The 14,817-nt window shown below is 41.9% G+C and overlaps 1 protein-coding gene across 23 annotated transcripts; it reads right to left on the bottom strand.

The window, feature by feature from the left end:
• Positions 1–3,914: 3,914 nt before the first annotated feature.
• Positions 3,915–4,873, bottom strand: LOC306969784 (uncharacterized protein). 23 transcript variants are annotated; one of them, XR_013793348.1, is made up of 4 exons: positions 4,812–4,873; positions 4,608–4,685; positions 4,338–4,433; positions 3,915–4,289 (listed from the first exon to the last, which is right to left on the bottom strand). XR_013793348.1 is itself a non-coding variant. In XM_079583006.1 (4 exons), the coding sequence occupies exons 1-4, from the start codon at positions 4,518–4,520 to the stop codon at positions 3,990–3,992; spliced, it is 363 nt and encodes a 120-aa protein (XP_079439132.1). In that variant the 5' UTR covers positions 4,521–4,533; the 3' UTR covers positions 3,915–3,989. The 23 variants fall into 23 exon arrangements, 16 of the variants coding, with proteins under 16 accessions (XP_079439132.1, XP_079439134.1, XP_079439136.1 ...); XR_013793353.1 differs by lacking the exons at positions 4,608–4,685; positions 4,812–4,873 and having other exon boundaries at positions 3,915–4,097; positions 4,140–4,169; positions 4,230–4,373; positions 4,416–4,539; XM_079583006.1 differs by lacking the exons at positions 4,608–4,685; positions 4,812–4,873 and having other exon boundaries at positions 3,915–4,097; positions 4,170–4,211; positions 4,266–4,373; positions 4,416–4,533.
• Positions 4,874–14,817: the final 9,944 nt, after the last annotated feature.

The following is a 14,817-nucleotide window of genomic DNA, read 5'->3' as shown; positions in this document are numbered from 1 at the left end:
CATGTGTGTGTTTTAACTCCCAGCTTACCTGAAAACATGTACAAGTGTCATTACCACGGAGCTGCCTCTGCTTCTCTCATATCATGCACTGGCAGGACTTCTTCTACAGCGCCAGCTACTGATACGAACCGCACCAAGCGCCCTCTGCTGGTGCACCCAGGTACTGCATGTCACATAAAACAGTAAAACCATACATACAACATTTCGAAAAGTAAACAATTATAAACAGTGTGTAAACTTAGTTAAAGGACCTTAAAGAGTTTTTTAATGAGGGGGCAACTATTTTAATCTAAAAAATAAAACGCCTAGTGCCACATTTATCATATATATCACATATATCATATATATCACATATCACATATGTCACATATGTCACATATATCACATATATCACATATCACATACAGAGCCTCTCGAAAGTATTCATACACCTTGAGCTTTTGCACATTTTGTTATGTTTACAACCCTAAACATAAAGATTTTATTTAGATTTTTTTACTGAACGTTCACACACAAGTAACAGACAACTGTGAAGTGAAAGTGAAATGATACATGATTCTGTTATTTTTCAAAAAATAGAAAAGTGAAAAGTGGGACTTGCATAAGTATCATACAGATGAATGAATACTTTGTGGAACCTCCTTTTACTGCAATAACAGCACAAATCTTTTGGGTTTGACTCTACAAGATTTGCACATGTAGAGACTGACATTTTAGCCCATTCCTCTTTACAAAACAACTCCAGCTCTGTCACATTAGAAGGAGAGCGTTTGTGAACAGCAGTTTTCAGATCTTTCCACAGATTTTCAATAGGATTTAGGTCAGGACTTTGACTGGGCCATTCTAACACATTAATATGTTTTTATTGAACCATTCCATTGTAGATTTATCTTTGTGTTTAGGGTCATTGTCCTGCTGAAGGTGAATCTCCGCCCCAGCCTCAGTTCTCTTGTGACTCCAGCAGGTTTTCCTCCAAAATGTCTCTGTATTTGGCTCCATCCATCTTCACAACTATTCTTACAGTCTCCCCAGTCCTCACTGAGGAAAAGCAGCCCCACAGCATGATGCCCCCCCCGTATATCTGACACTGGGGATGGTGCACTCAGGACCATGAGCAGTGTCAGGTTTGCTCCATACATAACGTTTGTCTCATCTGACCAAAGCTCCTTCTTCCACATGGAGCTGTGTCCTCCATATGACTTCCACAAACTTTAAACAGGATTTCTTATGTTCTCCTTTCAATAATGTCTTTCTTCTTCCACTCGTCCATGAAGGCCAGATTTGTGTAGATACGACTTATAGTTGTCCCATGTACAGATTCCCCCAGCTCAGCGGCAGGACTTCACAGCTCCTCCAGAGTTATCATGGGGCACTTGGTTGCCTTTCTGACCAGTGTCTCCTTGTTCAGTTTGTTAGTTTAGGTGAACAGCCGTGTCTTGGTAAGTCTGCAGTGGTGCTTTACTCTTTCCATTTCTGAACAATGGATTGAACAGTTGCTCCGGGAGATGTTTAAATCTTGGAAACATGATCGTTTACTAGAGCCTGCACCACGTCTTACTACAACTACAAATACTTCCATTACTACGACTAGTACTGCAGCTACAGCTACTGCATCCCGAACGTTTTTGTACATCATGGTGATGTGAAAACAGGAAGTACTTACTTTATACTTTTACTTTTACTTTTGTAAGTACTGCTACAACATCTGCAACTATTAAGTCCTTAAGTAAATGTTACTGCAACTACCACGACTACTATTTCTACTACTACTATTACTACAACCACCCTTTGCTCTGCTTCAACTACTGCAGTACTGCAAGTCTGCAAGTACGTTTATCTGGAGAGTACAGTATTACTACTACTACTACTACTACTACTGCTGCTACTGCTACTACTGCTACTACTACTGCTACTACTACTACTGCTACTACTACTACTACTACTACTACTACTGCTACTACTACTGCTACTACTACTACTACTACTGCTACTACTACTGCTACTACTGCGTACTAGGGACTAGGGACAGGGAGGAGAGGTAGGGGGGAGGTAGAGGGTGAGGGACCCGCATGGGGGAGGCCGCAGGCAGATTCCTGGTGGATTCCTGGGCGAGTCCCGCTCTGTCCCACATTCCTCCTCGTCCTCACGTCGTCGCCTCAGGACCAACGACCCCCAAACAAACACCTCCATCTCCAGGTGAAGCAACGCTGGGTCCGGAGCAGCGCCTGAAGCATCAGGAGCTCTGGTACAGTCAGTGTTCTGTGAGAAAGTCCCACATCTGCACACATCTGTTCAAACATCTGTTCAAACATCTGTTCAAACATCTGTTCAAACATCTGTTTAAACATTGCTCTAATACACAGACTTTTTCTGATCCTTCATTTTTTTTGAGCTTTGAAGCAAAAAAGAGTTTTTTTTTTGCTTCAAACGAGGATTTTCCTTCAGTTCAAACGAGAAACAAGAGAAACTCATAAACCATCAAACATTAACCACAGTCTGTTTATGAGAGGAGCAGCTCAGAAGGAAACTACTGCAATACTGCTACTAATACTACTGCAATACTGCTACTAATAATACAGTACTGCTACTACTACAGCTGTGTAACTTTTAAAGAGGGGGTGTTCTGCTTTTGTCAGTCCCACAGCACCAGTCTATATCTCACTACAATGATGACAAACCTTCTGTTGGTCTGTAAATGCAGTAAATTAGAATAACTGCCTTGTATAAAATGTCTCTCTCAAAATGGCTGTAGTGAATGTCTTGAAATCGGCCTCTGTCTCTTTAAGAACCTCTGAGCCTTTAGACACGCCCCCTCCACACGCTGTCTGTGGCATCAGTGGGGAGGGGGTTCTGCTGAGGAGCAGTGGTTGGTTACTCGGCTGGTGACCAAAGCTCGGAGGCGTCTCCAGGAGGTGGGGGCGTTCCTAGGAGGACTCAGGCAAACCTATCCCTAAAATGGCCGCCATCAGAGTTTTTACAGATTACTCACAAATACGTGAATGTGCCAAGGCAACACTTCAGCCATGTTTTTAATGAGGGAGTGACAGAATAACAGGATGGAAAGCTGGAAAAGTCCATTTTGCAGAATACCCCCCCTTTAACAAATGAATCTTCAGAATATATAACTTTACTCTTTATCTTTTGTACTTTGGTTAAATAAGTATTTAATGTTAGACTGTATGACATACTTAAACTGAACAGTAAAGTATTATAACAGTATTTATAAACTTTCACCTGGAATAATGTGTCGTCGCCAAAGCAACGGAAAACTGAAGCACTTTAGACATTCATCTCCAGAACCTCTGTAAGAACCTCTGTAAGAACCTCTGTAAGAACCTCTGTAAGAACCTCTGTAAGAACCTCTGAAAGAACCTCTGTAAGAACCTCTGTAAGAACCTCTGTAAGACCCTCTGTAAGAACCTCTGTAAGACCCTCTGTAAGAACCTCTGTAAGACCCTCTGTAAGACCCTCTGTAAGAACCTCTGTAAGAACCTCTGCAAGAACCTCTGTAAGAACCTCTGTAAGACCCTCTGTAAGAACCTCTGTAAGACCCTCTGTAAGAACCTCTGTAAGACCCTCTGTAAGACCCTCTGTAAGAACCTCTGTAAGAACCTCTGTAAGACCCTCTGTAAGAACCTCTGTAAGACCCTCTGTAAGAACCTCTGTAAGACCCTCTGTAAGACCCTCTGTAAGAACCTCTGTAAGAACCTCTGTAAGAACCTCTGTAAGAACCTCTGTAAGAACCTCTGTAAGAACCTCACGTCTAATCCACTTTTGAAAGAGTTCATATATGTTCCTCATGTTTATGTGAGTGACAGGAACGTGATGTTTCTCCAAAAACAAACTCCTGACACGAGGTGGAGGAGGAGCATCTTTATTCACATTACAGACAGACCTTTAGTTTTACACGTTTGTTCTTTATTTTTCCAAAATTTCCTCTGTTTCGATGGTGTTGACGACAACCCCGTCCACGATCTCCTCGATGATGGTCACCACCTTCTGTTTGGTCGTCCTTCTGGAGACCGGAGCTGAAGACCCAGAATCTGCTCCTGAGCCTGATCTAGAACCTGCTCCTGAGCCTGAACCTGATCCATAACCTGCTCCATTAACAGAACCTGCCCCAGAATCTGCTCCAGAACCTGCTCCATAACCAGAACCTGCCCCAGAACCTGCTCCTGAGCCTGAACCTGCCCCAGAATCTGCTCCAGACCCTGCTCCGGAACCAGAACCTGCCCCAGAATCTGCTCCAGAACCTGCTCCATAACCAGAACCTGCCCCAGAACCTGCTCCTGAGCCTGAACCTGCCCCAGAATCTGCTCCAGAACCTGCTCCATAACCAGAACCTGATCCAGAACCTGCTCCTGAGCCTGAACCTGCCCCAGAATCTGCTCCAGACCCTGCTCCATAACCAGAACCTGATCCAGAACCTGCTCCTGAGCCTGAACCTGCCCCAGAATCTGCTCCAGACCCTGCTCCGGAACCAAAACCTGCCCCAGAATCTGCTCCAGAACCTGCCCCATAACCAGAACCTGCCCCAGAATCTGCTCCAGACCCTGCTCCGGAACCAGAACCTGCCCCATAACCTGCTCCGGAATCAGCCCCAGAACCTGCTCCTGAGCCAGATCCAGAGCCTGCTGCAGAACCAGATCCTGCTCCTGAGTCTAAGCCTGAACCAGATCCAGAACCTGCCCCAGAACCTGCACCGGAGCCAGAACCAGATCCAGAACCTGCACCTGCACCTGAGCCTAAGCCAGAGCCAGAGCCAGAGCCTGCTCCAAGACCAGATCCTGCTCCTGAGTCTAAGCCTGAACCAGCACCAGATCCTGCCCCAGAACCTGCACCAGAGCCTAAGCCAGAGCCAGATCCTGCTCCAAGACCAGATCCTGCTCCAAGACCAGATCCTGCTCCAAGACCAGATCCTGCTCCAAGACCAGATCCTGCTCCAAGACCAGATCCTGCTCCAAAACCAGATCCCGACCCGAAGCCAGAGCCAGACCCGAATCCCGACCCGGACATGCTGCAGACAGAGGAGATGTTCCAGTATCATCATGTACAGGATGTTCCAGTATCATCATGTACAGGATGTTCCAGTATCATCATGTACAGGATGTTCCAGTAACATCATGTACAGGATGTTCCAGTATCATGTACAGGATGTTCCAGTATCATCATGTACAGGATGTTCCAGTATCATCATGTACAGGATGTTCCAGTATCATCATGTACAGGATGTTCCAGTATCATGTACAGGATGTTCCAGTATCATCATGTACAGGATGTTCCAGTATCATGTACAGGATGTTCCAGTAACATCATGTACAGGATGTTCCAGTATCATGTGCAGGATGTTCCAGTAACATCATGTACAGGATGTTCCAGTATCATCAAGTACAGGATGTTCCAGTATCATGTACAGGATGTTCCAGTATCATCATGTACAGGATGTTCCAGTATCATCATGTACAGGATGTTCCAGTATCATCATGTACAGGATGTTCCAGTATCATCATGTACAGGATGTTCCAGTATCATCATGTACAGGATGTTCCAGTATCATCATATACAGGATGTTCCAGTATCATCATGTACAGGATGTTCCAGTATCATCATGTACAGGATGTTCCAGTATCATCATGTACAGGATGTTCCAGTATCATCATGTACAGGATGTTCCAGTATCATCATGTACAGGATGTTCCAGTAACATCATGTACAGGATGTTCCAGTATCATCATCATGTACAGGATGTTCCAGTATCATCATGTACAGGATGTTCCAGTAACATCATGTACAGTATGTTCCAGTATCATCATGTACAGGATGTTCCAGTATCATCATGTACAGGATGTTCCAGTATCATCATGAACAGGATGTTCCAGTATCATCATGTACAGGATGTTCCAGTAACATGTACAGGATGTTCCAGTATCATCATGTACAGGATGTTCCAGTATCATGTGCAGGATGTTCCAGTATCATCATATACAGGATGTTCCAGTATCATCATGTACAGGATGTTCCAGTATCATCATGTTCAGGATGTTCCAGTATCATGTACAGGATGTTCCAGTATCATCATGTACAGGATGTTCCAGTATCATCATGTACAGGATGTTCCAGTATCATCATGTACAGGATGTTCCAGTATCATCATGTACAGGATGTTCCAGTATCAAGTACAGGATGTTCCAGTATCATCATATACAGGATGTTCCAGTATCATCATGTACAGGATGTTCCAGTATCATCATGTACAGGATGTTCCAGTATCATCATGTACAGGATGTTCCAGTATCATCATGTACAGGATGTTCCAGTATCATGTACAGGATGTTCCAGTATCATCATGTTCAGGATGTTCCAGTAACATCATGTACAGGATGTTCCAGTATCATGTACAGGATGTTCCAGTATCAAGTACAGGATGTTCCAGTATCATCATGTACAGGATGTTCCAGTATCATCATGTACAGGATGTTCCAGTAACATCATGTACAGGATGTTCCAGTATCATGTACAGGATGTTCCAGTATCAAGTACAGGATGTTCCAGTATCATCATGTACAGGATGTTCCAGTATCATCATGTACAGGATGTTCCAGTATCATCATGTACAGGATGTTCCAGTATCATCAAGTACAGGATGTTCCAGTATCATGTACAGGATGTTCCAGTATCATCATGTACAGGATGTTCCAGTATCATCATGTTCAGGATGTTCCAGTATCATCATGTACAGGATGTTCCAGTATCATCATGTACAGGATGTTCCAGTATCATCATGTTCAGGATGTTCCAGTATCATCATGTACAGGATGTTCCAGTATCATCATGTACAGGATGTTCCAGTATCATGTACAGGATGTTCCAGTAACATCATGTACAGGATGTTCCAGTATCATCAAGTACAGGATGTTCCAGTATCATCATGTACAGGATGTTCCAGTATCATCATGTACAGGATGTTCCAGTATCATGTACAGGATGTTCCAGTATCAAGTACAGGATGTTCCAGTATCAAGTACAGGATGTTCCAGTATCATCATGTACAGGATGTTCCAGTATCATCATGTACAGGATGTTCCAGTATCATCATGTACAGGATGTTCCAGTATCATCATGTACAGGATGTTCCAGTATCATCATGTACAGGATGTTCCAGTATCATCATGTACAGGATGTTCCAGTATCATCATGTACAGGATGTCCCAGTATCATGTACAGGATGTTCCAGTATCATCATGTACAGGATGTTCCAGTATCATCATGTACAGGATGTTCCAGTATCATCATGTACAGGATGTCCCAGTATCATGTACAGGATGTTCCAGTATCATCATGTACAGGATGTTCCAGTATCATCATGTACAGGATGTTCCAGTATCATCATGTACAGGATGTTCCAGTATCATCATGTACAGGATGTTCCAGTATCATCATGTACAGGATGTTCCAGTATCAAGTACAGGATGTTCCAGTATCATCATATACAGGATGTTCCAGTATCATCATGTACAGGATGTTCCAGTATCATCATGTACAGGATGTTCCAGTATCAAGTACAGGATGTTCCAGTATCATCATATACAGGATGTTCCAGTATCATCATGTACAGGATGTTCCAGTATCATCATATACAGGATGTTCCAGTATCAAGTACAGGATGTTCCAGTATCATCATGTACAGGATGTTCCAGTATCATCATGTACAGGATGTTCCAGTATCAAGTACAGGATGTTCCAGTATCATCATATACAGGATGTTCCAGTATCATCATGTACAGGATGTTCCAGTATCATCATATACAGGATGTTCCAGTATCATCATGTACAGGATGTTCCAGTATCATGTACAGGATGTTCCAGTATCATCATGTACAGGATGTTCCAGTATCAAGTACAGGATGTTCCAGTATCATCATGTACAGGATGTTCCAGTATCATCATGTTCAGGATGTTCCAGTATCATCATGTACAGGATGTTCCAGTATCATGTACAGGATGTTCCAGTAACATCATGTACAGGATGTTCCAGTATCATCAAGTACAGGATGTTCCAGTATCATCATGTACAGGATGTTCCAGTATCATCATGTACAGGATGTTCCAGTATCATCATGTACAGGATGTTCCAGTAACATCATGTACAGGATGTTCCAGTATCATCATGTACAGGATGTTCCAGTATCATCATGTACAGGATGTTCCAGTATCATCATGTACAGGATGTTCCAGTAACATCATGTACAGGATGTTCCAGTAACATCATGTACAGGATGTTCCAGTATCATGTGTACAGGATGTTCCAGTATCATCATGTACAGGATGTTCCAGTATCATCACGTACAGGATGTTCCAGTATCATCATGTACAGGATGTTCCAGTATCATGTACAGGATGTTCCAGTATCATCATGTACAGGATGTTCCAGTATCATCATGTACAGGATGTTCCAGTATCATCATCATGTACAGGATGTTCCAGTATCATCAAGTACAGGATGTTCCAGTATCATCAAGTACAGGATGTTCCAGTATCATCATGTACAGGATGTTCCAGTATCATCATGTACAGGATGTTCCAGTATCATCATGTACAGGATGTTCCAGTAACATCATGTACAGGATGTTCCAGTATCATCAAGTACAGGATGTTCCAGTATCATCATGTACAGGATGTTCCAGTAACATCATGTACAGGATGTTCCAGTATCATGTACAGGATGTTCCAGTATCATGTACAGGATGTTCCAGTATCATCATGTACAGGATGTTCCAGTATCATCATGTACAGGATGTTCCAGTATCATCATATACAGGATGTTCCAGTATCATCATGTACAGGATGTTCCAGTATCATGTACAGGATGTTCCAGTATCATCATGTACAGGATGTTCCAGTATCATCATGTACAGGATGTTCCAGTATCATCATGTACAGGATGTTCCAGTATCATGTACAGGATGCTCCAGTATCATCATGTACAGGATGTTCCAGTATCATCATGTACAGGATGTTCCAGTATCATCATGTACAGGATGTTCCAGTATCATCATGTACAGGATGTTCCAGTATCATCATGTACAGGATGTTCCAGTATCATCATGTACAGGATGTTCCAGTATCAAGTACAGGATGTTCCAGTATCATGTACAGGATGTTCCAGTATCATCATGTACAGGATGTTCCAGTAACATCATGTACAGGATGTTCCAGTATCATGTACAGGATGTTCCAGTATCATCATGTACAGGATGTTCCAGTATCATCATGTACAGGATGTTCCAGTATCATCAAGTACAGGATGTTCCAGTATCATCAAGTACAGGATGTTCCAGTATCATCAAGTACAGGATGTTCCAGTATCATCATGTACAGGATGTTCCAGTATCATGTACAGGATGTTCCAGTATCATGTACAGGATGTTCCAGTATCATCATGTACAGGATGTTCCAGTATCATCAAGTACAGGATGTTCCAGTATCATCATGTACAGGATGTTCCAGTATCATCAAGTACAGGATGTTCCAGTATCATCAAGTACAGGATGTTCCAGTATCATCATGTACAGGATGTTCCAGTATCATGTACAGGATGTTCCAGTATCATCATGTACAGGATGTTCCAGTATCATCATGTACAGGATGTTCCAGTATCATGTACAGGATGTTCCAGTATCATCATGTACAGGATGTTCCAGTATCATGTACAGGATGTTCCAGTATCATCATGTACAGGATGTTCCAGTATCATGTACAGGATGTTCCAGTATCATCATGTACAGGATGTTCCAGTATCATCATGTACAGGATGTTCCAGTATCATGTACAGGATGTTCCAGTATCATGTACAGGATGTTCCAGTATCATCATGTACAGGATGTTCCAGTATCATCATGTACAGGATGTTCCAGTATCATGTACAGGATGTTCCAGTATCATGTACAGGATGTTCCAGTATCATCATGTACAGGATGTTCCAGTATCATGTACAGGATGTTCCAGTATCATCATGTACAGGATGTTCCAGTATCAAGTACAGGATGTTCCAGTATCATGTACAGGATGTTCCAGTATCATCATGTACAGGATGTTCCAGTATCATCATGTACAGGATGTTCCAGTATCATCATGTACAGGATGTTCCAGTATCATGTACAGGATGTTCCAGTATCATCATGTACAGGATGTTCCAGTATCATCATGTACAGGATGTTCCAGTATCATCATGTACAGGATGTTCCAGTATCATCATGTACAGGATGTTCCAGTATCATCATGTACAGGATGTTCCAGTATCAAGTACAGGATGTTCCAGTATCATCATGTACAGGATGTTCCAGTATCATCATGTACAGGATGTTCCAGTATCATCATGTACAGGATGTTCCAGTATCATCATGTACAGGATGTTCCAGTATCATCATGTACAGGATGTTCCAGTATCATCATGTACAGGATGTTCCAGTATCAAGTACAGGATGTTCCAGTATCATCATGTACAGGATGTTCCAGTATCATCATGTACAGGATGTTCCAGTATCATCATGTACAGGATGTTCCAGTATCATCATGTACAGGATGTTCCAGTATCAAGTACAGGATGTTCCAGTATCATCATATACAGGATGTTCCAGTATCATCATGTACAGGATGTTCCAGTATCATCATGTACAGGATGTTCCAGTATCATCATGTACAGGATGTTCCAGTATCATCATGTACAGGATGTTCCAGTATCATGTACAGGATGTTCCAGTATCATCATGTTCAGGATGTTCCAGTAACATCATGTACAGGATGTTCCAGTATCATGTACAGGATGTTCCAGTATCAAGTACAGGATGTTCCAGTATCATCATGTACAGGATGTTCCAGTATCATCATGTACAGGATGTTCCAGTAACATCATGTACAGGATGTTCCAGTATCATGTACAGGATGTTCCAGTATCAAGTACAGGATGTTCCAGTATCATCATGTACAGGATGTTCCAGTATCATCATGTACAGGATGTTCCAGTATCATCATGTACAGGATGTTCCAGTATCATCAAGTACAGGATGTTCCAGTATCATGTACAGGATGTTCCAGTATCATCATGTACAGGATGTTCCAGTATCATCATGTTCAGGATGTTCCAGTATCATCATGTACAGGATGTTCCAGTATCATCATGTACAGGATGTTCCAGTATCATCATGTTCAGGATGTTCCAGTATCATCATGTACAGGATGTTCCAGTATCATCATGTACAGGATGTTCCAGTATCATGTACAGGATGTTCCAGTAACATCATGTACAGGATGTTCCAGTATCATCAAGTACAGGATGTTCCAGTATCATCATGTACAGGATGTTCCAGTATCATCATGTACAGGATGTTCCAGTATCATGTACAGGATGTTCCAGTATCAAGTACAGGATGTTCCAGTATCAAGTACAGGATGTTCCAGTATCATCATGTACAGGATGTTCCAGTATCATCATGTACAGGATGTTCCAGTATCATCATGTACAGGATGTTCCAGTATCATCATGTACAGGATGTTCCAGTATCATCATGTACAGGATGTTCCAGTATCATCATGTACAGGATGTTCCAGTATCATCATGTACAGGATGTCCCAGTATCATGTACAGGATGTTCCAGTATCATCATGTACAGGATGTTCCAGTATCATCATGTACAGGATGTTCCAGTATCATCATGTACAGGATGTCCCAGTATCATGTACAGGATGTTCCAGTATCATCATGTACAGGATGTTCCAGTATCATCATGTACAGGATGTTCCAGTATCATCATGTACAGGATGTTCCAGTATCATCATGTACAGGATGTTCCAGTATCATCATGTACAGGATGTTCCAGTATCAAGTACAGGATGTTCCAGTATCATCATATACAGGATGTTCCAGTATCATCATGTACAGGATGTTCCAGTATCATCATGTACAGGATGTTCCAGTATCAAGTACAGGATGTTCCAGTATCATCATATACAGGATGTTCCAGTATCATCATGTACAGGATGTTCCAGTATCATCATATACAGGATGTTCCAGTATCAAGTACAGGATGTTCCAGTATCATCATGTACAGGATGTTCCAGTATCATCATGTACAGGATGTTCCAGTATCAAGTACAGGATGTTCCAGTATCATCATATACAGGATGTTCCAGTATCATCATGTACAGGATGTTCCAGTATCATCATATACAGGATGTTCCAGTATCATCATGTACAGGATGTTCCAGTATCATGTACAGGATGTTCCAGTATCATCATGTACAGGATGTTCCAGTATCAAGTACAGGATGTTCCAGTATCATCATGTACAGGATGTTCCAGTATCATCATGTTCAGGATGTTCCAGTATCATCATGTACAGGATGTTCCAGTATCATGTACAGGATGTTCCAGTAACATCATGTACAGGATGTTCCAGTATCATCAAGTACAGGATGTTCCAGTATCATCATGTACAGGATGTTCCAGTATCATCATGTACAGGATGTTCCAGTATCATCATGTACAGGATGTTCCAGTAACATCATGTACAGGATGTTCCAGTATCATCATGTACAGGATGTTCCAGTATCATCATGTACAGGATGTTCCAGTATCATCATGTACAGGATGTTCCAGTAACATCATGTACAGGATGTTCCAGTAACATCATGTACAGGATGTTCCAGTATCATGTGTACAGGATGTTCCAGTATCATCATGTACAGGATGTTCCAGTATCATCACGTACAGGATGTTCCAGTATCATCATGTACAGGATGTTCCAGTATCATGTACAGGATGTTCCAGTATCATCATGTACAGGATGTTCCAGTATCATCATGTACAGGATGTTCCAGTATCATCATCATGTACAGGATGTTCCAGTATCATCAAGTACAGGATGTTCCAGTATCATCAAGTACAGGATGTTCCAGTATCATCATGTACAGGATGTTCCAGTATCATCATGTACAGGATGTTCCAGTATCATCATGTACAGGATGTTCCAGTAACATCATGTACAGGATGTTCCAGTATCATCAAGTACAGGATGTTCCAGTATCATCATGTACAGGATGTTCCAGTAACATCATGTACAGGATGTTCCAGTATCATGTACAGGATGTTCCAGTATCATGTACAGGATGTTCCAGTATCATCATGTACAGGATGTTCCAGTATCATCATGTACAGGATGTTCCAGTATCATCATATACAGGATGTTCCAGTATCATCATGTACAGGATGTTCCAGTATCATGTACAGGATGTTCCAGTATCATCATGTACAGGATGTTCCAGTATCATCATGTACAGGATGTTCCAGTATCATCATGTACAGGATGTTCCAGTATCATGTACAGGATGCTCCAGTATCATCATGTACAGGATGTTCCAGTATCATCATGTACAGGATGTTCCAGTATCATCATGTACAGGATGTTCCAGTATCATCATGTACAGGATGTTCCAGTATCATCATGTACAGGATGTTCCAGTATCATCATGTACAGGATGTTCCAGTATCAAGTACAGGATGTTCCAGTATCATGTACAGGATGTTCCAGTATCATCATGTACAGGATGTTCCAGTAACATCATGTACAGGATGTTCCAGTATCATGTACAGGATGTTCCAGTATCATCATGTACAGGATGTTCCAGTATCATCATGTACAGGATGTTCCAGTATCATCAAGTACAGGATGTTCCAGTATCATCAAGTACAGGATGTTCCAGTATCATCAAGTACAGGATGTTCCAGTATCATCATGTACAGGATGTTCCAGTATCATGTACAGGATGTTCCAGTATCATGTACAGGATGTTCCAGTATCATCATGTACAGGATGTTCCAGTATCATCAAGTACAGGATGTTCCAGTATCATCATGTACAGGATGTTCCAGTATCATCAAGTACAGGATGTTCCAGTATCATCAAGTACAGGATGTTCCAGTATCATCATGTACAGGATGTTCCAGTATCATGTACAGGATGTTCCAGTATCATCATGTACAGGATGTTCCAGTATCATCATGTACAGGATGTTCCAGTATCATGTACAGGATGTTCCAGTATCATCATGTACAGGATGTTCCAGTATCATGTACAGGATGTTCCAGTATCATCATGTACAGGATGTTCCAGTATCATGTACAGGATGTTCCAGTATCATCATGTACAGGATGTTCCAGTATCATCATGTACAGGATGTTCCAGTATCATGTACAGGATGTTCCAGTATCATGTACAGGATGTTCCAGTATCATCATGTACAGGATGTTCCAGTATCATCATGTACAGGATGTTCCAGTATCATGTACAGGATGTTCCAGTATCATGTACAGGATGTTCCAGTATCATCATGTACAGGATGTTCCAGTATCATGTACAGGATGTTCCAGTATCATCATGTACAGGATGTTCCAGTATCAAGTACAGGATGTTCCAGTATCATGTACAGGATGTTCCAGTATCATCATGTACAGGATGTTCCAGTATCATCATGTACAGGATGTTCCAGTATCATCATGTACAGGATGTTCCAGTATCATGTACAGGATGTTCCAGTATCATCATGTACAGGATGTTCCAGTATCATCATGTACAGGATGTTCCAGTATCATCATGTACAGGATGTTCCAGTATCATCATGTACAGGATGTTCCAGTATCATCATGTACAGGATGTTCCAGTATCAAGTACAGGATGTTCCAGTATCATCATGTACAGGATGTTCCAGTATCATCATGTACAGGATGTTCCAGTATCATCATGTACAGGATGTTCCAGTATC

This window comes from Gobius niger (assembly GCF_951799975.1).
Source record: "Gobius niger genome assembly, contig: SUPER_10_unloc_2, whole genome shotgun sequence".
Classification (NCBI taxonomy): Eukaryota; Metazoa; Chordata; class Actinopteri; order Gobiiformes; family Gobiidae; genus Gobius; species Gobius niger.
The sequence above is the reverse complement of the archived record's forward strand: the minus strand, read 5'-3'. Positions and strand labels throughout refer to the sequence as shown.

What these genes read in the sequence shown, in the direction of transcription:
- LOC306969784 (XM_079583007.1), bottom strand. Translation starts at nt 4,520, where the DNA reads ATGGGGCAGGTTCTGGAGCAGATTCTGGGGCAGGTTTTGGTTCCGGAG. An exon ending in AGGTTCAGGCTCAGGAGCAG is followed by an intron (nt 4,386 to 4,427) that starts GTTCTGGATCAG and finishes GGTCTGGAGCAG; the next exon opens with ATTCTGGGGCAGGTTCAGGC.